Source organism: Ascidia mentula, chromosome 4 (genome assembly GCF_947561715.1).
Source record: "Ascidia mentula chromosome 4, kaAscMent1.1, whole genome shotgun sequence".
Taxonomy (NCBI): Eukaryota; Metazoa; Chordata; class Ascidiacea; order Phlebobranchia; family Ascidiidae; genus Ascidia; species Ascidia mentula.
This window is the reverse complement of record NC_138569.1, coordinates 9,022,351-9,045,339: the sequence shown is the minus strand read 5'-3', so window position 1 is coordinate 9,045,339 and position 22,989 is coordinate 9,022,351. Positions and strand designations below refer to the sequence as shown.

The following is a 22,989-nucleotide window of genomic DNA, read 5'->3' as shown; positions in this document are numbered from 1 at the left end:
GACTACATCCACGTCCGATGCGATCGGTTGCAACCACTGATCTCTATCAAACACATATAGAGATCAGTGGTTCCAACCCAGCACAAATAGTTGCAATTATGAGGCAGAACGTTATTCTCCTGACGTATGCTGCATTATCTGAAACGCAACATTGAACTGTTGGTAACCGAGGCAGTATCAGTGGTAAAAGTGAGCCGGAACGCCGGTTCGGTAAAAAATATTGCAAATGCTTGTGTAATGCTGCAAACGAGATGAATTATGCAATGCTTATGCAATGCTGCAAACAAAACATTACACAATGAAAGTACTGGTTTCTCTGGGTATGTTACAAATACTTCCCCCCAGATGTTCAGGTGATGAATATAACATCAACTGTATTGAAAAGTTGTTGATAAGATTAAGCGAATAAAATGCACATTAAAAGTAATAACGAAATTATGATGCGTTTGATGGTAATCAATATTGTTCAGTTTGATACAAGCATTTTAAAATTAAAGGCGAAAAATGCAACTGCCAACTTGTGAGACCATGCGAGAAATTTGCCAGTTAGAAGTTACATGCTTCATCGAACCGAAACAACAGTGAACTGTATTGCAAATAGTGCGGGACAATATTACAGAATAGAGAGTTGCGTTGCGGCTGACCTTGTTTGGCAGCAAAAGTAATAGACAGTGGAGAGTAGGGTTGCAGCTGACCTTGTTGGCGGCAAAAGAAAAACAAGAACAATCGATTGATAAATCATTTGGGTTACATAATGGGATCATGTTTTCACTTGGGTCGGAACGCCTGATACGGGCTTGCAAATGCTTGTGTAATGCTGCAAACGAGATGAATTATGCAATGCTTATGCAATGCTGCAAACAAAACATTACACAATATATTTGCTGGTTTCTCTGGGATCGTTACACATGCGAAAACACAGTGGATATATGTTTTTTCTTTTATCACTGGACAATAGCCTACAAGTTTTATTTATAAACTGTAACTAAACTATTGGCAGGTCAAAAAAAAATTTATCGTTACCAGTAATTGGCGCAGATGCAAAAGGGCCAAAATAATTTAGATAGAAGTTCGTAAGCATTTTTCGTTGAGCACAATCAGCTGTTTGTTTCAGCTTTTGACCGCAATCGGTGTAACACTACAAACAATGTTATGAAGTCCTTATTTGTAGGATCAACGTCTAATATTATTGTACCTTTTTTTTAAAAAAAATTCCCATTTCTGACTGTGGACTTAGTTTGAAACTGTATGCCCTGGCGTTCTTATTTTTAAGGATGTTGTTTTTTTATCCAAGAATGGTAAACGTACGCCTTTTCATTTATTTCCCAACATGTTTTGTGTCATCAATCAAGAAAAGATTCCACATTATCAATGTCCAAATATATAGACTACTGCAGCAGCATCATGAAAGAAAAATCACTTTCCAAGTCGTCCTTATATTAGGTCCAGATCAGTGGCAATGGCAAACCATAGTATAGCCAAATTATCCAGTGTCTAAACCAACACAGGAAAGCACCGTATCGTGAAAATGTCAGTCGACACAAGTGGTTGCAAAAGTGAGATCTTGTGTGTTTGTCATTTAACTTGACGAATCCACGGACGCCACAGAAACTGCACTCAACTGACTGGTGAATTGGACGCCATATTGTCCAACACAATAATGCCAAAATGCTGTTCGGTGAGGAACAACCAGGTAGAACTAAAGGATAGTTTTAACGTTTTGAACAATTTCTTTTTAGCGTGGCGCGAACTAAAGAGTTTCACTGTAACCGTAGGCCTGCAGTCCCGCGAGTTATAGTATTATGCTTCATTTGGTCATGACTGCAGCAGAAAAGTTAAAGGCTTTTGTAACGTCCGTTGAACGCGCCCCGGTTCTTGGCGCGGAACGTCACACGAGGCGGAATTCCCGCAGTTAAAACGCGTTCTTTAATGGGCCTCAAACTCGCTCACTCAGTTGATGTTATTCTTGTTATCGAATGTGCAGTGCGCACTCGTACGCAAGATAGAATGTATTCGAAGTGTAGACGATACAGACGTCGGGAGGAGACGGAAGGACACGTAGGACACGTGGACCCTTAGAACACGGTTTCTACACAGAAGGCAATGTGTCAAACAAATACACTTCGCGTAGTTAATTACAGCATAAGGCTCACCAACTATTTGGGAACCGGGAAACTCTGGACCACAAAGACGGTCCAAGCAGTTACTGTCGCACACCTAAACGAAACAGGAAACATAAACTACAATGCGCCACTATGACGTAACACACACAATGCTTACCGAAAACTTTGGGCGACAGAAGATTGAATACACCACGCTTCACGTGTAAAAAAAAGGGCAGCTATATACTGTTCAGCGAACTGACTTCTAAGTCATCGCAGTTAAATTTGCCAAAGTTACAAATTTACACATTTCGGTTATCAGTCGTTACACACATATGTACAAATAGACTCACCAGAAAATGCTCGCTCGCAACAAAAAAAAAACCTTTTGCAGAATAAATGACGTAGCACTGTGCTGCACGCAGTTGTCGGACACAAAAAGGCCAGAACCACGTTGCGTTATTACTCAAAAATTGGTCTCTTATTATTACGTCACAAACCGCATGAGATTGCGACACACATTAGTGTAGAGAAAAATGTGCATTCATAGAAATCGGCAATTACTGGCAAACAAGATGTAACATACCCCCCCACAATGTACGAATCCAAGGAGTACATTTCAACACAACACACAAACATCGGACAGTAATTGCGAACACAGTTCACCCGCAACTAATCACGCATCGCGGCACAATAAGCACAATTTTGCGATTGGGCGTCTTAACGCACCAGTGTGAGTCTTAACGATCACCTGACGTACAACTCCTTTCCGGTCAGGAAGCACCTAAATCACTCGACCCAGGAGCCACTTGCTCCGGGGCTGTTTGTCATCCGCCACAAGAACCACGTCATTGACCATAAAATTCGAATGTCCACTTGCCCAGTTCGATCTAGGCATGAGCGTAGGCAGGTACACGCGAGACCATCGCCTCCAAAACTTATCGGCCAGGTATTGCACCTGACGCCACCGGTTTCGATGGTAACAGTCCTTCCCCGTGAACAGTCCTGGGGGCATATTTGGCGCAGCACGTTGCAGCAGTAAATGATTGGGAGTAAGGGGCTCCTCATCCTTCGGATCGAACGTCACTGGGACCAAGGGACGGGGGTTTAGGATTGCCTCGACCTCTACCATCAGAGTGCACAATCGCTCATCAGACAACGTCTGCTCCGAGAGCAGGGCGTCGAGAATTTTGCGCACAGAGCGTATCATGCGCTCCCATACCCCACCCATGTGGCTGGCAGTGGGGGGATTAAATCTCCATGCAATTTCGCGTTGTTGCAGATATTGGTGAATCTGCTGTTGGTTCCACTTCTTCAGTTCTTCGCGCAGGATACGCTCGGCTCCGACGAAATTCGTGCCGTTGTCGCTGAAAATCTGGTTTGGACGTCCACGACGACCGATGAACCGTCGAAGGGCTCCAATAAAGGAGTCGGTCGACAATGAATGGGCTATCTCGATGTGTGCGGCCCTGGTGGAGAAACAAGTAAAGATACAACCGTACCTCTTTACCTCACTTCGCCCTTGCTTCACAAGGAAGGGTCCGAAATAGTCGACACACACCACTGAAAATGGTGGCTTGTTGGCCTGCAGCCTCGCAGCAGGAAGGTCTGCCATCATCTGCTTCCCCAAGGAACCGTTTCGTCGTCGGCAAGATAGACACTTGCCCAGTACCCGTCGAACCGCCACACCTCCTTTGACAATCCAGTAGCGTTGTCTGAGGGACGACCAGGTGTGTCCCATTCCAGCATGACCAACGTCATCATGCTGCTGCATTATCACCAGGTCTGTAATTCGATGGTCGTACGGAAGGATGATCGGATGCTTCACGTCGAAGTCGATCAATGCACGCTCCAACCTTCCGCCAACCCTTAGAATTCCATCAACAAGAATTGGGTTGAGCTTTCCCAAAGCTCTCTTCTTCTTTGACAAACAAACAGTTCCGTCCTTTGCCTTTGAAACTGCAGCAATGACGTCCGGGAAACTGCGCCCCTGCACGTACTTCACGATCGCAAGCTCAGCAGCTTTGAGTTCGACGACAGTCACTTGACCAGTCGGCACCCTGTACTTCGACGGAAACCTATTGGCTAGCAACATCGACTTGTATCGGGGCATCCATACGACAGCCTTTTTTAGCCGATGCCAGGTCGAGTACTTGGCGATAAGTCGATCAGTGGGAGACTCGTTGGCGACGAGACAAACAGTTTGAGCTTCCTTCTTTAATTGAAGAAACTTGATCGGCACGTTGGACAGGTCGGGGGAAGAGGGCCACGTATCTTCTCTTTCCCAAAGAAACTGGGGTCCACTGAGCCATCGGCTAGATCTTAGAAATTTGTTCACACCAAGTCCACGTGACGCTTCGTCAGCAGGGTTTACCTTTGTGCTTACATGCCTCCACTGATTTGGATGAGATGCCTCTTCAATTTTGGGAAAGCGGTTTGCTACGAACACCGGAAAGCGCTTGTTGCAGTTGCGAATGCTTTGAAGAACGGCAGTCGAGTCTGTCCAGAACGCTGATTGGCATCCGACCAGATCCAATTCCTTCCTCGCAAGTTGATCCAACTTGACTGAAACAACGGCGGCCGTCAACTCCAGGCGGGGAATCGAACACGTCTTCAGTGGGGCAACACGTGCTTTGCCCATCAGAAACAAATAGTGAATGCGTCCTCGCTCATCCACCAGCCTCAGGTATGTCACCGCACCATAAGTCGTAGACGACGCATCTGCGAAATGGTGCAATTCCGTTTTTCGCACCTTACCGAAACTGCTTGGCTTCACGCATCTAGGTAGAACGACATCCTTTAACCGCGGTAGTTGCTGCAACCATTTCCTCCACGTTTCGGAATCCTCATCGGAAAGCACGTCGTCCCAACCAAGCTGTTTCCTGCAGAGGTCTCTTAGCATCGTCTTTGCCACCACGATCACGGGCGCTGCAAAACCAAGAGGATCATACAACGAACTCACCACTGACAGGATGGCTCTTCTGGTAAAGGACTTCGGCTGCTTTTCGTCAACGGATAACCCGAACTCGTCTGAGCAAATGTTCCACCGAACTCCGAGAACTCTCTCGCACGACGATCCATCCAGACTCAGCTCTTTGACCGATTTTGCTCGTTCCTCTTCGTCAATGGACGCGAGAACTCGCTCACTGTTGCTAACCCACTTGGTCAAACGAAATCCCTTTCTCTTAAGAAGTGTGCAAATACTCTGAACAAGATTTATAGCGTGCTTCAGTTGATACAGACTTCAGACAGTCGTCGACGTAGAAATTCTTCTTTATGGTCTCGACGACCTCACTTGGAAACTCGTTTCGTAAATCTTCAGCAGCCTGCTTCAGGCAAAAACTCGCACATGAGGGGGAGGAAGCTGCCCCGAACAGGTGAACCAGCATCCGGTGTGCCGTGGGCTTCTTCGACTTATCGAAGTGCATCGCAATCATTCGGTTGTACACGAATCTGATGGAACATGGCTTCCACGTCGGCCACGAGAGCCACCTGTCCCATCCGGAATCTTGAAAGGACACCTACCAACGAGTTGGTCAGGTCCGGGCCCTGAAGTAGAGCTTCATTCAGCGACTGTCCGCGATACTTGGCGGCGCAGTCGAAAACCACCCGCACCTTTCCTGGCTTGTGCGGATTTGTGACAGGATGATGTGGCAGATACCACACAACGTCTTTGGTCTGTTTCTCATTAGGAATCTCCTCTGCATAGCTTTTAGCTATGTAACCCTGGACCGTCTTGGTGTAAGCGTCCCGCAGAAAGTCATCACGCATCAGGCGGCGTTCCAAACATCTCAGACGGTTTAGTGCCATGTCCCTGTCGTTGCGCAGCGGCTGCGCATTCGGACGCCACGGCAACGGCAACTCATAATGTCCTTGCTGGAATTTCACACTGTTCTTCATTTTATCTAAAACATACCGGTCTTCACGGGACATAGGCATTTTTGTGCAGTTGATATCCTGAAAGTCGGTCTTCCACATTCGCTCTAGCTTATCCTTTAGCGAATCATCGGCAACTTGGGTAAAGTTTGCTGCAAACCAATCGTTTGATTTCTTGCAGACAGGTCCTGCTAAGGTCCATCCAAGTGGAACCCTTAATTCAATAGGCTGCTTCGGTTTTCCCTTCAATAGGCTGCTTCGGTTTTTCTTGCACGATAAAGGCCTCTAACACATCCAAACCAATCAGCAGCAAGGCTTCACTGCAGTCAACACGCGGGAATGACAGATCCTTGATATGAGGCAGTCCGTTCAATTCTATTTTTGTCGGAAACTTGTTGGCGGAAATGGGCAAACAATCAACGGCAAACACTTCCGGGAGTTCCACAGTTGCAGCACCATCAAGCGAAGCAACGGTCAAGCCCACCCTCTTGCCCTCGCGCCTGCGACTGTCTCCGTTGACCGTTTTCAGCGTCACGTTGCTCGGTTCACCTTACAGTTAACTTCCTGTCACACAAAGTGACACCAGCACCAGTATCCAAAAGAGCGTACGTGTTTACGCACCTTCCGTTGGCACTGACCTTGACGGCGACCATCATCAGATTGACATTCTGGCGACCTGAAGAAGCATGACAGTCCCTTTCACTTGCCGACACAACCGAACAGACAGTCCGTTCCGGGGCGGTTCCCATAACAGGGGAGGATTCGTCTTCTCTCTTCTCCGGTGGATGCAACATTGTATGATGAGTTTCTATGCAGTCCTTCACTGTGCACGCCCTGGGGCTGTTGCACTTTGTAGCAAAATGCCCAAATCGAAAACAGTTGTCACATAGTCTGCGGCGTCGAGTAACGCGCAAACGATCACGGTACGACCGGAATTTAAATTCCTCGCACTTTACAAGGCCGTGCCTTCCTGAACAGTACGGACACAGAGGGACTGCTGGAACGTGGGAAGGTCCAGCGCGAGCCTTGGGCTTAGGCTCTTCTTCCTTTACAACAACATGACTAGAGGCCTTTACGTGACTAGCTTTACCTTTAGCTTTCTTGGCTTCGTTGCGATGCTCGTCCAACATACGACTAAAGAGCGAATTCGCAATCTGATTCTCAGATTCCACGAAGTCAACGAGATGCTCGAACAGAGGTTCACGGCCAGTCGTTTCCAAGCTTCCTGCATCTTGAACGGAAGACGATTTGCAACAGCAATTAGCGTTGGATAGTTATTCATCTCAGAATGCTCGTCAATGTCTGAAAGAGTAAGTAGACAATCGCGCAGCGACTGCGCCATTTCGCTTAAACCAACAGCGTCATTTGGCCGTAATTCTGAGCCGTTGACGACACACCTTACGCATGCATGGGCAATTATGTGTGACTTGCCATATTGATCGTACAACAACTGCCTCGCTTGGCCTTTCCTTCGCAATGCTGAACCAAGTACGATAGTTTGGCTCCCTCGTCATCGACCTTGTCGTCGATACGAGAATCGAAATTGCGAACAAACCTCCAACAGTCCATTGGATTGCCATCAAAAATAATCACTTCAGGTTTGGGTCTATTTATGTGTTTCACAAGCGATGCAATTTCAGTTTCATGCACGTTTGTTGGCTTGGCAGGTTCATTTTTAGGGGTCACACTCGGATTTATTGGATTCCTGTAATCTCGCCCGTCAAACGAGGATTTCTTATCAGGAACATATGGCGACGGAGACAAAGTGGGAGTTACATAATCAACCACAGACCGCTGGTCCGGAAGTCTTTGCTGCGACGTGACAGGCAGTGACGTGAACTGAATGCGACGATGTTCCTCAAGCGGCTGCTCCGGGGGTGGTGTAGACACCATCCTTCACCGTCACGTACTCCGTGTTTCCTAACATCTCGTCCCAAACCCTCTCTTCCACCACGGCTGCCTGTAGTTTATGCTGCAGCTGTAACATCTCCATGTCGTCCCTTTGGCGCCTTTCTTCTACGGCTCGTCGCCTGTCTTCTTCGGCTCGTCGTCTTTCTTCCTCGGCGTGTTGTCGCGCCAGCTTCTGTCTTTGAGCGGTCTGTTGAACAGCAAGACGCGCGAGCTGTGTTGTCACTTTAACCCGGGCTCTACTACTTGTCGAAGAACTAGAGTGCATATTTCGTCCGCAGGACGAGTTGTTGTCTTTCAGACTACCGTCACAGCTTCCACCTGGGCTGGTTACATGCCCAGGTAAATCACGACAAGATTGCGAGTTTGCCTCACAAACCCAGTGGGTAACTCGGTCGTCAAATTCAGTTTTGTTTTTCTTTACGCTTGCAAGATCATCGGCAAGCTCGGGATGCGCCTTGTAGGCGTCAACCGCATCAATAAAAAGCTGTTCTAAAGTAACCAAGACAGTCTCAAGCACATGCAAGTTGCGGTGATCCTTTATCAGACACTCAGCGATGCTGTATTGTCCATTGAGTCGTCGAAGACGATCAACGACAGCATCAGGAAGTGTCGGTGGAGAAACGCTTGGTTCTGCCATATTGAAAGGCGAACTTGGCAAGATTGCCTTTACTAAATAGTCAAACTTGCTTTCAACAAACAGTTGAAACTTGCTTTCAACAAACAGTTGAAACTTGCTTTCAACAAACAGTTGAAACTTCCATGTAAAGAGACACTGTGAGTATAAAGACAGCGTCAACACCGTGTGTAAACTTAATCACATAAAAAAGGGCAGCTATATACTGTTCAGCGAACTGACTTCTAAGTCATCGCAGTTAAATTTGCCAAAGTTACAATTTACACATTTCGGTTATCAGTCGTTACACACATATGTACAAATACACTGACCAGAAAATGCTCGCTCGCAACACAAAAAAAAACCTTTTGCAGAATAAATGACGTAGCACGTTGCCAGTGTTGCCAGATTTTTTTTACCAAAAGCGCCTAATTTTTTGTTTCAACACACCCAAAAGCGCTAATTTCTGCAAAAACAACACGCCCAAATGCGCCCAATGTTAATGAAGTTTACACATATCAGTTACGTACACCAATGGTCATTTTATGCTTATGGTTGAACACTTAAACCGTAAACTAACCGTGAGCAGGACGCGCAACACCAGTAACACTCATTATTTTAATCACAGTCGTCTTTGCAATATGATTATGACGTCATATTTCGTTGTGTGGTCAGTTTGCAGTATCTTAAATACGGCTAAAACAGCGTTTTGTTACCTAATTAATGAGTTAATTATCAAATTTTTAAATTTCTTAAACACGCCCAAATGCGCCCAAAGCGCAAGGTGCAATAAAAAAGCGCAAACACCCAAGACAACATGCCCAATTGGGCGTAAAAAGCGCCCAACTGGCAACACTGCACGTTGCGTTATTACTTAAAACTTGGTCTCTTATTATTACGTCACAGACCGCATGAGATTGCAACACACATTAGTGTGGAGAAAAATGTGCATTCATAGAAATCGGCAATTACTGGCAAACAAGATGTAACAGCTTTCTTTGCTTGATGATTTTAATCACACGCCACTAATTGATAGATAATGGAATGCAAATATGCTTTCAAAATTTAGTGCCTGGGAATACCGCCTCATTGATGTCATTGAACTAATAACATATGCTGTAAGTCCACGTCACCGATGAATAGTTCGTACATCAAATACTTGTATGTCGTTTCAATAACGATTACCTGCTTGGTTAAGCAAACTGACGCATGGAACATCAGGATGTGTTCCCATGACCTACTCCTTTTAATTCCGTGACCTCTATTTGAACTCTGGCAGCACAAGTAAAGACGACCGAACGCAGAGACAACGAAGTGCCTAATTTGCTACTTAAGGAGCGCAAGTTAGCTTAGTTCTACAAACCTTTTGTCAACTTTCAGATGCATTGTATAATGACATGCCCTGAGCTATAGTATCAAATAAAGTGACCAACACGTAAAAAGTGTTATTCAGTTGAAAGTGGTGTGTGTTTCAATAAATACGAAAATATGTTTTGCGTGTGTTTATCCAAAAAGTGGAAGACCTGTAGGTGACGCAATCAAGAGAAAATGAATAGTTTCAACTTTCGAACAAACATACCAGTGGCCCCAAAGCAGCACGTACCAGTCAACAGAAGAAAAAACGTGTTTGCTGTTGGTGGGAATCGAAGCAGAGGGCAGAGTGGAAAAAGAAGGTCGAGGGTTATATAAGGAGGGTACAGCGACTGCACACTCAAGGATTAGAAGCAAACAGGCAAAATGATCAAAATTACCGCACTCTTGTTGATGGCATCTTTGTGCTCGGCTAGGCGTAAGTTTGAATGTTTTGTGAGTGTGTAAATATCACAAGTCTGTTGTTTTTTAAAAAACATTAGAAATGTTTGACCTCGTGTCGCTACACAAAACCGATCATGCAATGCTTGGTTTACGACCTATAACCCGGTATTTTTATTTTTAGTCGTGAGAGATGGGCCAGCATGCACAGATGACGAACGTGGGTAACTTTGGGTCCACCAAACATTTTTTGCAGTTTTGTGATACAAATTATTTATATTTTCTCTCGCAGGTTACGACTGCAATGGACGTATTGGCAGATTTGTCGACCAAAATGACTGCCACATTTTCTATAACTGCGACTCCAACATTCAACAACCATGTCCATCAGTAAGTCACTATTTTATCCAAGATTTAGCTCTTGATATGTCCACCGTACATAATCGTATAACTTAGAAAAGGGCGCAAAATAAAGCGTTGGACCTTCTTCATGTGACTTGCTACGCGGCGCCAACGTGAACAATATTATTCTAATTGTTATATGTTGTAGTCGTGCCCGGCAGGCCTTGGGTTCGACGAAGCTATCCAAGTCTGTAACTGGGAGTCGCTAGTCCCGGCTTGCAACGTAAGTAAACATGTCAGACTGGCTTGTTATAAACTTTAAAATGTCATAAACGAATTAAAAATATCTAAGTGTGCCGTGACCTTAAAAGGCTTGAGATCCCCGGAACCAGTAGGAGTATTTAACTAAAGATCTGTGTAATTGGGATGTAACAGGTCGCCTCATGCACTGTGAGTTGAGTTGCACTTTTTGTATAAGCTTTAGTTTTCAAACCTGTTTTAATCATCGCAACTACGAACAAGTTTATGTTGGAATGTACGGCTTTTAAGATTGTTATTCATTAAGTTTTGAAAACATAAATTTTGTTTGCTTAATTTTAATTTCGTTACAATTTGTCCATATTACAGACCAGATCTGTCAAGGATGCTGAAGGGCCAGCTTGCACTACCGATGAACGTAAATAAATTTATAGACAATGTGTGATTTCGTGATTTTAACACAATTTACACTAACCACTCTCGCAGGTTACGACTGCAATGGACATATTGGCAGAGTTGTCGACCCAAATGACTGCCACATTTTCTATAACTGCGACTCCAACATTCAACAACCATGTCCATCAGTAAGTCAATTTTTGAGGACAACACCCAAGAAATAGCCTAATAACAAAACCAACCACTACTTTATCCCAGATTTAGCTCTTGATATGTCCACCGTACATAATCGTATAACTAAAAAAAGGGGCGCAAAACAAAGCGTTGGAACTTCTTCATGTGACTTGCAACGTGGCGCCAACGTGAACAATATTATTCTAATTGTTATATGTTGTAGTCGTGCCCGGAAGGCCTTGGGTTCGACGAAGCTCTCCAAGTCTGTAACTGGGAGTCCCTAGTCGCGGCTTGCGACGTAAGTAAACATGTCAGACTGGCTTGTTATAAACTTTAACAATATTTTGTTTTACAGCCGTAACCCAAGATTATTGCCGTTCAACAAATGGTTTGGAAACTACAAACCGAATAATACAATAAAAAACAAATCCTATTAGTCGTGTGGTTGTGATTGAGAATTAATTAAGCGCTGTTCTCAATCGAAGCATTAGGGTTGTCTTGCAAGTAGAGGAAGTCGAACGGAGAAGTCAAAACTTCACATAGAACAAATTGATGAAGAAGTTAACCGGAGAATAAAAATAGGCAACAATAAACCAAATCGAATGAGCGAAAAGCAAATCACTGAAAGGTTTTTCACCAAAATCAAAACGAGGAACTGTTTGCCAAATAAGATTCTTTTTTATGCTAGGTGCGAAAAATTTTTATTCACTGAATATTCAAAAATTGTCTTCAACAGTTTACATTCTTTCAGTATTAGCGGAGTAGATCTCCTGACAATATGTTTCCCGTAAAACAAAATTACATCTTGAAGTTTTGATGAAGTTAAATATTCAACAAAGACTTTTAATAAGTCTCATTTGTAAGCAGTCTGACTAATTGTCAAGCTGTTTTAAACAGTATATTCATCATGATATTACATGGCCAACCCCTATATAAAAACTTCGAACAAGTTATTACTGCTATAGTATTCAAAAAATTTTACAATTTGAGAAGTTGTTAATGGACGAAACAGATCAAAAATATATATAAAATGCATTTTTGTACAAACATAGTTCGTAGTTTCCGCAAAGTGTTGAAGCTCTGTTGAAAAAATGTTTTAAACAATAAAGGACAGCATCAGGTTTTCTGAACAATATATTTTTTGAGACCTAATGACATATAACCGTGAACAATTTGATGCAGCCGTAAATAAGAAACTGAACATAAACATTGCACAATAGTATCACAAAGGAAAGGAAACTCACAACGCATAGGTTCAAGTCAATAAACATAGTTAAGTTTAAAATGGAAATAATTTGTGCACAAAGGATACACAAAACATATTCATGGAGGTTTCAGGAGAATTACTATTGTTTGTCAAATTCATTGCGTTCAACGCCTCATTTTCGTTTTGTTCACACGACAGCATACATGGAATATACGACAAACAAGACTACCCAGCCAACAAACCAAGATTCAAACAACACTTTACCCGTCTATGGTACTTTCTGATAGCACTGTCAAATAAAGACAGTCTTTTGTGGTGATTTTCATCTAAAGGTTGGCAACTTGGGCAAGTCGGGAAGTTTGAGATCTTTGGGTAAACTTGGAAGATCAATGCTCTTAATTGCAGCTGCCGCTTTTGCTGGGGCTGCTGAAAATCCAGCCTGATGAAATAATACTGTGTTTTACATCGTACATATATCACATGGTATATGGTAATACAGTTTGTAAATTTTGCTTCATATCTGTAATTCAGTAATTGGGTAATGGAAAACATTATTATTTAGCTTATCTGCATATGGAAATTTTTGGGTGCATAGTTAATTGGATTTAAAACATTTTTGCAACAGTTGTAATAACCATGTTTAAATTCAATAAAAATGCTTTGAATGTTTGGAGACTTTTATAATCTTACCTCTGATTTCTCCAACTTGTCTTGCTCTAAAAACTTTGTGACAATTTCGTTCATGTTTGTTTCCAATACCATTCCACCCATAACAATCTCTGACAAGATGTAGTGGACCTGCACATGTTTACATTATAATTATGCTAAAGTGATGATATTAAGAGCCACCATTGGGATTTACTGTATTGTCTTTCATCTACATTCTCATTTTGGAACTAAAACTATACCTTGTCCACATGAAAAATAAGATCAAGTTCGCACACATTTTCAAAACATCGATCCAAACTCTCCACAAATACCTGGACAAAAACAGAAACACATGTGTACAAAAATATAGTTTGGTATATATGTAGAAAAATATGTTGGGTCAGGGTAAAGTTTAAGTAGAATGGTTAACATATGCACCTGAATTAAATCTAAAATTCCAAGTTCACTTTCAGATGAATCCACGCAAAACACAAAGTATAGTGTTGCATAATGTCGGTAAATCAATTTGTAATCTGATCCCCCTATCAATCTTTAAATGAAATGAAACACCATTAGTTTACAAATTTCAGGCAAATTACATTAATAACCAAACATGTTTCAAGACCTAACTTGTTTCAGTCAAATACTTCATAAAGTTTACTTACGTCCCTCCTTCCAAAAAGCTACAAACATTATCATCTCTCCTTGACACAAGGTGAAAAGTTTCGCGAATAATTTGTTGTTGTACTTCTTCACTCTGTAAAACAAATATTTGTTGATAATAATTCATGTATGAAGCAGGAAAACAAGTCAAAATTTAGAAGTAATACAAGTTAAGGTAGCCTACGTTATTTCTGATAGACTTTATCAGTTAGCCAACACAAAAAACGTACATAATGTTGGTAGAACTTCTGCAGTCTCGATTTGCCGTGATTGTTAAAAACCAAGATAGCTTTAATCATTTTCACGTACAAATAAGACCCTACCACAGCTCAATTGTAAAAATCGATCAAATGAACTCCTTTCAAGAAAACCTAATAGCGTTGCACCAGCTCAGGCCTGCCTCTATCGTCAGCTCAGAACAAACACTGGTAGCAGTAGACACGGACAACACTCTTACGTATATTGTGTAACTTGGACGCATTGCAATGGAATCAGAATGAAAGAGTCGCATGCGGCAACAGAGCCGTGAGTTGTCGGCCTCTGACTGAAAAAAGCGGAAATATTTTAAAAACGGTTTAGTTCTATACTTAGATGTAATGTCCGGAGTGCAAATTGTTGATTTTGACTCCAATTATCTTGTCATGATACTCTTATACTCCCCTTGGTAATAAATATAACTCCCCTTGGTAATAAATTAAAATCTGCCTCCAGCTGTGTACCTTTCCCGATTTCTCGTACCTCTTTTGCGTGCTATTATACTGTTTACGGATGTACGGCGTTAAATCAAAAACAAAAAAAGTATCCAAACTCGCAACAAAAGCAGATTTTGGGCAGCGCTTGCGTGACTAATAGCATCCTTAATTCCCATTATTGTGAATGATGTAAGCTATTAGCTACCACACGCCAAAAGTAAAATGACCTAAATCTGGATTACCTCATTTACCAAGTTATTTGTTTCTTGGTGTTCAAAAGAGTTTCCTGAATAGACCCACACAGGGAATCTGTGTAGGCCCATATAATACTTTTGAGTTCCGTGTCTCAAAAAGGTTTAAGAATCCCTGCTTTATCGAAAATTGTTGCTTGATATATTTTTTATGTCAAAAAACTGACGACGAAGGTAAACTTCGGAGGTGTACAAAAACCGTTAAAAGAAAAGAGGAGTTTGGAGTAGAGTCGAAAAATTCCTCAACAGCTGCACAGAGCCTGATATTAAAATATTTTCCTGGAAAAGTTGGAGTTTTTACCAGGAGTTGGAGTAGGAGTTGGAGTTTTCAATCTGGACACATCTGGCAAACCTCTTTGCTTGAGTGAAGCCAAGTGTGATGGAGTTGCGAGAACGCTGTGTATTCTAGTAGATGGATGTTTAACATTATTAGAGTTGTATATCTCATATATAAATACGAACTAAATTCGCCTGATTTGGCACTCTTTTAAGAAGACTGACTTTTGTATTAAAAAATGTGCTCTAGCTTTCGCGAGTACGTCTCGCTTCATCAGGTGTAAATAAACACAATGCGATATACAACAAACAAGCGCAAGACGGTCACATATAAATGTCACAATACACTTTCTGATAAATACAACTTACGGTTGCTGCTAGCAGCAACTTGCTACATATAAACGTGTGGTGATGATACATAAGTCCAAACAAGCACGCAGATACATAACTGTAATACTATATTAATTTGATATTATCGATGGCAATAAATGTTTTTTAACTGTAACAAAGGTTTACAATGTATCAAAAACCGACAAAATAAAATGTGGGCATTTGTCCAGGGTTCATTTCCCCGAATTGTGCGAAATATCTTCCAAAAATAATCATACGTGGCAAGCGGCTTCCGCTAGTGTCGCGACAGAGTCTTTTGTTATTCTATTATGACGTCGCACTGACACGTAGTGACGCATGTGAAGCAAATGCTGGTGGACGTGGAAGCATTTACTAAAGGTGGAAGTTTGTGTAAACTGGGTATTCTACAACTTCATTTAAACCTTTTGCTTCTCATTTTATAATTTTGCAACTAGAAGTTGCTAGTATTTGCATTTAGCCGCAAAACGCATGAATTTTGGCAAGCAATAGGCTACCTGCTTTATCAACTGTCGACAAAAATTTTTGAAATGGTTTTGTGCATTTTATAAAGACTTTGTTCTGTTTAGATTTTTTGGATAACTGGACTAAGGAAAAGGTAAAATGGCCCGTCTTGGAGTTTTTCGGATGTCGCTGGAAAAGCAGGATAACTTACTGAAAATGCTTGTGCTTGCTATCTGTTGCATCCTAGGTAAATAATTTGGAAACCGGTTATCGTTTATTTGACATGCATAAAAACAATGTGTTGCATTGTGCAAATTTGCAATTAACAGAATCTTTTTTTCAGCATTTTCAGTTCGTTTGTTCTCTGTGCTGAGGTTTGAGAGTGTCATTCACGAATTTGATCCCTACTTCAACTACAGGACAACAAGATATTTGTCAGAAAAAGGCTTCTATGACTTCCATAACTGGTTTGATGATACAGCGTGGTACCCTCTTGGCAGGATTATTGGTGGCACTATTTATCCAGGTAATACTTTGACATTTCTTGTGGCCTAATTTCTTCATACAATCTATGTGACTCATGGCAAAAATACTTTAAATATGATTGGCCAAAGAAAATTATAATGAGATAATATGTTCCTTGCTCAATTACAGTCCTAAAATAGGGTTAGTTGTGTTCAGCAAAATATTTTTTTAATGTTTTTAGTTTTTTCAAGTGTTTTTCTTACAATCAAGTCTTACAATCTTCCAGGATTAATGGTGACAGCTGCTGCATTCTACAATGTTTTGCATTTCCTGAACATAACAATTGACATCCGCAACATGTGTGTCTTTCTTGCTCCTCTCTTCTCATCCTTCACCTCCATCGTCACTTACCACCTGACCAAGGAGCTGTCCAACAGTGGTGCTGGCCTTCTGGCAGCTGCATTTATGTCAGTAGTTCCTGGGTACATTTCAAGATCTGTGGCAGGTAAAACTATGTTTCAAATGAGTTTATGTCTTTAATTCCATTAGCTTAAAATGTGTTTGGTATTTTCCAGGATCTTATGATAATGAAGGCATTGCTATCTTCTGCATGTTATTCACTTACTTTTTGTGGATCAAGTCGGTGAAAACGGGAAGTGTGTTCTGGGCAATTCTCTGTTCACTTGCTTACTTTTATATGGTATGCCTTATCTATTTGTATTTTGTTGGTATGTTGGTAATTTATAATTAAATTATTAAGTCTGTTTTTGCAAAAAAATACCTAAAAATTGCATCTATTTACAATAGGTTTCCTCATGGGGAGGTTATGTGTTTCTGATTAATCTTATTCCAATCCATGTTTTGGCGTGCATTGTCACTGGTAGATATTCACATAGAATATACACAGCATACACCACAGTGTACTGTGTTGGTACCATTTTATCCATGCAAATATCCTTTGTTGGCTTTCAGGTAAATTGCTTGTTGCCCAAAACCTTTTTCATTTCTGTTTACCACTTGTCTTTTCCATAACAGCCTGTTCAAACTTCTGAACACATGGGAGCCCTTGGTGTGTTTGGTTTGTGTCAGATTGTTTCATTTATAAATTATCTGAGAAGCAAGCTTTCCGCTTCACAATTTAACATCTTGTGGCAAACTATGTTGTACATTGTTGGAGCTATTTTGATTGGTGCTGTTGGATTTCTGACATTTTCAGGTAATTTTTTAAATAGTGTCCTGGTTTGGTATTTAAGTCAGTTAGTGTTTGTATATACCTAGTTTAAAACCTCAAATACAATCCTGTAAGTCTAATAACTTGTTATACAAACAAAATTTTTGGACAAACAGTAAATTTTTTTGATTTTTACACAAGGCAAAATTGCACCATGGACTGGTCGATTCTACTCGCTGTTGGATCCCAGTTATGCGAAGAACAACATTCCAATCATTGCCTCCGTCTCAGAACATCAACCGACAACCTGGTCCTCCTTCTACTTTGATTTGCAGATGCTGGTTTTCATGTTCCCTGGTAATTAGCTGTAGCCAACTAGTGTTCAAGGTTTTGTTTTTATATTACTAGGCCATGCAAAGTAAACACTATTTATACGTGTTTGCATTTTGCCCCAAACTGTGCAAATCAAAACAAGAGGATCCACTCTATCAAGTGTTTTATCATTGATTATCAGTAAAATAAAACTAATTTTGCCTCATTTAGCAATTGTGCTGAATATATTTCAAATGACACTTTTTTATGCAGTTGGTCTTTATGTTTGCTTCAACAAGCTTAATGACTACAATTTGTTTATCATCTTATATGGAGTTACCAGCATGTATTTTGCTGCTGTCATGGTAAGATTCATGTGAAAAATTGTGCTGATAAGAAATTCAACAGTATTTTACACAAAGGTGCGGTTGATGTTGGTTCTTGCTCCAGTTATGTGCATCCTTGCCAGCATAGGAGTAAACCATGTTCTTACCACGTATATGAAAAATCTTGATACTGTGGTGGTAAAGGATAAGAAAGGTCGTATCAAGGGCGACAACAGTTACCCAGCCAGAAATGAGGTAACCTGTAAACCCTTTGTTTTATTTAAAAAACGGCCTACAGTGTTTATGAAACGTATACATGTAACATGTTATACAAGGAATAATATTGGAACTTTTTAACTTTTAGTGAACTACTACAAGTGGTTCAGCTTTGCAAAATACAAACCCCTTCATGTGTTATGTTACTGCAACATCTTCAAGATTGCTACCACCATCAAATTACCAAACTGTTTTTCAATAGATTGCCACTGGTGTCATTGTGATGATGACTGTTTTCTTATCTCTGTTTGCAACTCATTCTGTGTGGGTAACATCAGAGGCTTATTCCAGTCCGTCCATCGTCCTCAGTGCCCGTGGTGGTGACGGTGGACGTATTATTTTCGACGACTTCAGGGAAGCTTACTACTGGCTAAGACACAACACTCCGGAGGTACGTGGACTTTGTAAATGAAGCACCACAAATGCAAGGAATCTTTTCTGTTTACATGATATGCGATTACGGTTTTGCTACTTTAAGGCCAGTGATGTTACAAATTCAGCGGACTGCAGTTACGATGGAGACACATATTTGCTACTACTGAGGCCTTCCTTGTGTATATAATGCGCTTTTGTTACCAACACGTTCAACCATAATTTCCAACCCGAACTCTAAAATATTATTTTAAGAATTCCAAAGTGATGTCGTGGTGGGATTACGGATACCAGATAACTGCTATGGCAAACAGAACCATTCTCGTAGACAACAACACTTGGAACAATACACATATATCCAGAGTGGGACAGGTTTGTACATAACACAGGTTCTCGTGTCTGTATACAAGCGTCTAATATTTCGTATTTAGGCTATGGCCTCCACTGAGGACAAGGCTTATGAAATCATGAGAGAGCTTGATGTTGATTATGTTTTGGTGATTTTTGGCGGTCTCACTGGTTATTCATCAGATGGTAAGTCCTATTAATGTTGTAAAGATGTAGCTAGTTTGAATTGTTAACTTCTGAACAGCTTTCTGCTTCTGTCTCGTCGATTGACAAAAATTATATTTTTCCAGATATCAACAAATTCTTGTGGATGGTTCGAATCGGTGGATCCACTGACAGAGGAGCTCATATTAAAGAAGCAGATTACTACACACCAACTGGCGAATTCAGAGTGGACGCCGACGGGTCGCAGGTAATTTAACTGAATATCTAACAAAGGCTAATAGATTGATGTGTTAATGCCTTTTTGTTTACAGGTCTTGCAAAACTGCCTGATGTACAAGATGTGTTACTACAGGTTCGGGCAAGTCTACACAGAGCAAAGTAAGTATTTCCAAAACACAGTAATATTTAACTGCGGCTTGGATATGTTCAAAATTGCATTAAACTTAAACAACGGTAACCTGGGCAATGAATGTTAGTCAGCAAAAATGTGTGGTTTTGGGCAAATTGTTGATTTTTTGTGTGTAGACAAGCCTACTGGTTACGACCGTGTTCGTAATGCCGAGATAGGCAACAAAGACTTTGAGTTAGACGTACTCGAGGAAGCTTACACCACTGAACACTGGATTGTTCGCATTTACAAGGTAAGGTATTTTTGCATAGTGCTGTTTTCAGTAAAATTTAATTCACCAAAATTGTCGCTTTTTAGCAAGCTTTGTTGCGCAAGCCCTACCCCCCATATGCCCATTGTTCAATAAATCTTCTTTTCAGGTCAAGGACTTGGACAATCGTGGCAACCCACGGACGTAGGGAATCCTTAACAAGTTCATTGACTCGCATTTGGCGAATGCGGCCTATTTTTCTGGTGTTTTGGGCCAAAACAACTTTTTGCAAACTAATTGTGTGAAGCAACGTAGCGAATTCGACCCTCGAAGCTGATGTTTATTCTGCGACAATCGACTTGTTCTCTTTCTATTGTGTTTCCGAAGCCCAGTTCAAACATGCTCTTTTGCGCCACCTGCTGTTGAAAGTGTTGGTGTAAATTTTCTACAATATAGGTCGAAATAAAAATATTCGTGTGAAGAGTTGCCCTGATTTCTAAAGAATTTTAAATTGCCGCGAAAAAGGTTTTGCAACATTTCCGGAATAATCACAACAATTATGCGTGGTAAAACCGACTTTTATTTCGTGAATTAAGTTTTTAATTTCGCGGTTCACAAACAGATAATTGAACTCTAGAAGCGATAGAGTCCACATGCAACAATTCAGTGTTTTAGAAACTTGTCCACGCAGACTTTCATTGAACGGAATTCACACAACACAAGTATTCCATGAGCCTGGTGGATACATTGAAACAGTAAAGCCAAGAAAAGATATTTTTCACTTGGACAAATTGAAAAGAACCCTTGTATATATTTGAAAAGGAAACAAATGTACAGAAGACTCTTCTTCGGTGACGAATTTATTCACATACGGTGTTTCCATACTGCACCAATGTACGACATCTTCAAATTCAAACCAGTGTCTTTATGCAAACACTAAATTGAAAATAAAAATTTCACGGTTAGTGGCAATATCCGGTTTGGTTCGCATTTAAACTTGAGCCTAATTTCACCGGTGTTTTTTTACAAAGCACCAATTTAGCGATGGCTATGTAAAACTTACAAGACGCCTGTTGCAAAAATTAAAGCAAAACACAAACCTGCGTTTTTGTCCTTAAATATACAAAACCACTTGAGCAGTGCGATCGTCATAATCATCGCCACAAGCCCGAAAACGATTCCCACAATTGCTCCGGTCGTTAGGCCGTATTCCATCTTTGTTTTAATCTTTTTTTGTGAGTTTGTGTGTGAACTTCTGTCTGAATTTATAAAATTAGAAATGAAATAATTTGGGACAAACAAAGCCTTTCAAAGCAGAAAGAGGACTTGGGAATGCATATCGCCAAATTATTTGATTTAAACTTTGGCCAAATCGGGGCCCGCCCCCAAAGTCGCGTCCAAAAGGGGCCCCGAGAAAAACCCCAGTTTGAAGAATATTATGATGATTTTTAGGTAAAGTACAAGCATAATGGACCCTTCCTTATAACGCAGGCCGTTTCACCTGGCGACATTCCAGCTTTAAAGCAGCAATACTATTGCAATTTCATCGATTTTGAAAGATATAAAAAGTACTCCACAAACGATTTATCGTACAAATATAACATACAACGCGAATCCACAATTGTCATACCTTCTGCCTCGCAAGGGAGTTTTGCCCCAAACCATGTTCCATTCTCTAGGCACGTTTTGCGCGAAATGGTTCTATTTGGGTTTCCAGTGCAACATCTTGTCGGCATTGAGCTTCCGATGGCCGCGTTCAATACTTTGTGGTCGCTGCCATCGGCGCGCACAAAACACACGTTTTGGGGCAGTTCAGGACAAACAACTTTACAAAAAATATGAATGCGTGAATGTGTAGTCAGTGCCAGATCACCAACCTATACGTTTATTTAAGAATTTCAATATTCTTCTATTGGTAATACGTATCTCTGGCAAGTTTCCTTTACAAAAACGTGTGTATTTGCATTGGTATTGTATTAAATTCCCACGATCTCGCCCATAAGTCTTTTTACACTAATTTGGGATTTCGATGTGGGCTGTTCAAAAGCTAATTCATGCACCACAGTGACGCAGTTGTACCATTTTGAATGCAAATTATTGAATGTGATTTACTTTCTAAGAAAATGCCTGTTCGCTAACACGTGAAATTACCATCAGAATACTGGACAGTCCTTCATGTCAAGCTAACCGCACACAACACGTGCTTTAACTCAGCGGTGGATTATGAATAACATCCTGAAAATTAACGTAGGCTAATCTTTTGGCAAAAAGTTTTACTGTTTATATTATAGCCCAATGAGATAGCTTTCATAGCCGTTCATCATTTTTGAAATTGTCTTGTACGAAATTGTCAAAATTGTTGCTTTGAACTTGCTCTTTTTTAGAAGTACATTTATTTTACCTCTGCATGTAATGTTGTAATTCCAACCACGATTTGTGCAGTATGCAAACCCCGTTCCCAACCAGCCCCGGTTGCATATCAAAACGACTTTTTCACCAATTCCTGTTGCATTGGTTGCAGCATTGGTGTGAAATTTTGTTGAAGAAATATACTTGTTCAGACACGTACCTAAAGGCAAGCTCAAGCATGAAAATTTGATAACTGAAATTCGTTGAAAATGCTTACCGTCACAAAGCAGTAGCAACGTCGGCAGCAGCATCACGTGTCGGAATGCGAGGTAACTGTACATGCCTTGAATATATTACAAAAATAAGAGAAAAACTATTTTGTCTAAATGAACGCAAGACAACCTGAATTTCATTAACTGTATAAAATGGTTAATTATCCAAAAGTAACTCTTTCGCTAACTAACCCCAACATCTATTTCAACACAGTGCAGCGACTACCTACGTATGCTGGCGCTGTTGATCAACAGGTTATTCTATTTTGTTTTGCGCAACCTTTCTTGGACGAGAAGAATTAGAATAAAGAAACGACGCAATGTCTTTTAGGTATTACGTAATGTCACGAAAGCACGCAT

General features: G+C 41.0%; 6 protein-coding genes and 1 pseudogene across 6 annotated transcripts; 2 read left to right on the top strand and 5 right to left on the bottom strand.

Annotated features, from left to right (window-relative positions):
- Positions 1-2,886: 2,886 nt before the first annotated feature.
- LOC145898022 (uncharacterized) lies at positions 2,887-4,197 on the bottom strand. Its single transcript, XM_082986472.1, has one exon. It carries the CDS (start codon positions 4,195-4,197, stop codon positions 2,887-2,889), a length of 1,311 nt encoding a protein of 436 aa, XP_082842598.1.
- Positions 4,198-4,270: 73 nt separating this feature from the next.
- LOC145898021 (uncharacterized) lies at positions 4,271-6,002 on the bottom strand. Its single transcript, XM_082986471.1, has 3 exons — positions 5,628-6,002; positions 4,477-5,307; positions 4,271-4,417 (listed from the first exon to the last, which is right to left on the bottom strand). The coding sequence occupies exons 1-3, from the start codon at positions 6,000-6,002 to the stop codon at positions 4,271-4,273; spliced, it is 1,353 nt and encodes a 450-aa protein (XP_082842597.1).
- Positions 6,003-6,523: 521 nt separating this feature from the next.
- On the bottom strand, positions 6,524-8,526 carry LOC145898020 (uncharacterized; annotated as a pseudogene).
- A 1,705-nt stretch (positions 8,527-10,231) lies between these two features.
- On the top strand, positions 10,232-11,803 carry LOC145899765 (protein obstructor-E-like). The gene is made up of 8 exons (XM_082988669.1): positions 10,232-10,291; positions 10,439-10,474; positions 10,547-10,644; positions 10,805-10,879; positions 11,224-11,272; positions 11,341-11,438; positions 11,648-11,722; positions 11,780-11,803. The coding sequence occupies exons 1-8, from the start codon at positions 10,240-10,242 to the stop codon at positions 11,783-11,785; spliced, it is 489 nt and encodes a 162-aa protein (XP_082844795.1). The 5' UTR covers positions 10,232-10,239; the 3' UTR covers positions 11,786-11,803.
- A 13-nt stretch (positions 11,804-11,816) lies between these two features.
- LOC145899764 (AP-3 complex subunit sigma-1-like) lies at positions 11,817-14,349 on the bottom strand. Its single transcript, XM_082988668.1, has 6 exons — positions 14,173-14,349; positions 13,945-14,036; positions 13,718-13,829; positions 13,540-13,611; positions 13,322-13,429; positions 11,817-13,070 (listed from the first exon to the last, which is right to left on the bottom strand). Exons 1-6 carry the CDS (start codon positions 14,239-14,241, stop codon positions 12,954-12,956), a joined length of 570 nt encoding a protein of 189 aa, XP_082844794.1. The 5' UTR covers positions 14,242-14,349; the 3' UTR covers positions 11,817-12,953.
- A 1,471-nt stretch (positions 14,350-15,820) lies between these two features.
- Positions 15,821-20,491, top strand: LOC145899394 (dolichyl-diphosphooligosaccharide--protein glycosyltransferase subunit STT3A-like). The gene is made up of 17 exons (XM_082988151.1): positions 15,821-15,890; positions 16,100-16,221; positions 16,318-16,500; positions 16,726-16,944; positions 17,015-17,139; positions 17,247-17,411; positions 17,475-17,655; positions 17,812-17,967; positions 18,196-18,287; positions 18,345-18,503; positions 18,727-18,915; positions 19,152-19,268; positions 19,328-19,430; positions 19,535-19,656; positions 19,721-19,787; positions 19,935-20,050; positions 20,178-20,491. The coding sequence occupies exons 2-17, from the start codon at positions 16,134-16,136 to the stop codon at positions 20,214-20,216; spliced, it is 2,121 nt and encodes a 706-aa protein (XP_082844277.1). The 5' UTR covers positions 15,821-15,890; positions 16,100-16,133; the 3' UTR covers positions 20,217-20,491.
- A 168-nt stretch (positions 20,492-20,659) lies between these two features.
- On the bottom strand, positions 20,660-22,761 carry LOC145899342 (uncharacterized). Its single transcript, XM_082988083.1, has 5 exons — positions 22,635-22,761; positions 22,410-22,577; positions 21,639-21,833; positions 21,109-21,267; positions 20,660-20,944 (listed from the first exon to the last, which is right to left on the bottom strand). Exons 1-5 carry the CDS (start codon positions 22,696-22,698, stop codon positions 20,934-20,936), a joined length of 597 nt encoding a protein of 198 aa, XP_082844209.1. The 5' UTR covers positions 22,699-22,761; the 3' UTR covers positions 20,660-20,933.
- Positions 22,762-22,989: the final 228 nt, after the last annotated feature.

Bases quoted from the DNA above. Each gene is read 5' to 3' on its own strand.
- LOC145899764 (XM_082988668.1), bottom strand. From the start codon at position 14,241: ATGATTAAAGCTATCTTGGTTTTTAACAATCACGGCAAATCGAGACTG. The intron at 13,830-13,944 runs GTAAGTAAACTT...TTTCATTTAAAG, and splicing joins AGCTTTTTGGAAGGAGGGAC to ATTGATAGGGGGATCAGATT. The intron at 13,071-13,321 runs GTAAGATTATAA...TTATTTCATCAG, and splicing joins ACAAGTTGGAGAAATCAGAG to GCTGGATTTTCAGCAGCCCC.
- LOC145898022 (XM_082986472.1), bottom strand. From the start codon at position 4,197: ATGTTGCTAGCCAATAGGTTTCCGTCGAAGTACAGGGTGCCGACTGGT.
- LOC145899765 (XM_082988669.1), top strand. From the start codon at position 10,240: ATGATCAAAATTACCGCACTCTTGTTGATGGCATCTTTGTGCTCGGCT. The intron at 10,645-10,804 runs GTAAGTCACTAT...TATATGTTGTAG, and splicing joins TTCAACAACCATGTCCATCA to TCGTGCCCGGCAGGCCTTGG. The intron at 11,273-11,340 runs GTAAATAAATTT...CCACTCTCGCAG, and splicing joins AGCTTGCACTACCGATGAAC to GTTACGACTGCAATGGACAT.
- LOC145899342 (XM_082988083.1), bottom strand. From the start codon at position 22,698: ATGTACAGTTACCTCGCATTCCGACACGTGATGCTGCTGCCGACGTTG. The intron at 22,578-22,634 runs GTAAGCATTTTC...GCTTGCCTTTAG, and splicing joins GTTGCTACTGCTTTGTGACG to GTACGTGTCTGAACAAGTAT. The intron at 21,834-22,409 runs GTAAAATAAATG...TTTTTTGTAAAG, and splicing joins TTACAACATTACATGCAGAG to TTGTTTGTCCTGAACTGCCC.
- LOC145899394 (XM_082988151.1), top strand. From the start codon at position 16,134: ATGGCCCGTCTTGGAGTTTTTCGGATGTCGCTGGAAAAGCAGGATAAC. The intron at 18,288-18,344 runs GTAAGATTCATG...TTTTACACAAAG, and splicing joins TGTATTTTGCTGCTGTCATG to GTGCGGTTGATGTTGGTTCT. The intron at 19,788-19,934 runs GTAAGTATTTCC...TTTTGTGTGTAG, and splicing joins GCAAGTCTACACAGAGCAAA to ACAAGCCTACTGGTTACGAC.
- LOC145898021 (XM_082986471.1), bottom strand. From the start codon at position 6,002: ATGAAGAACAGTGTGAAATTCCAGCAAGGACATTATGAGTTGCCGTTG. The intron at 5,308-5,627 runs GTAGGTGTCCTT...AATCTTGTTCAG, and splicing joins CGGACCTGACCAACTCGTTG to AGTATTTGCACACTTCTTAA. The intron at 4,418-4,476 runs GTAAACCCTGCT...TCTAAGATCTAG, and splicing joins GGAGGCATGTAAGCACAAAG to CCGATGGCTCAGTGGACCCC.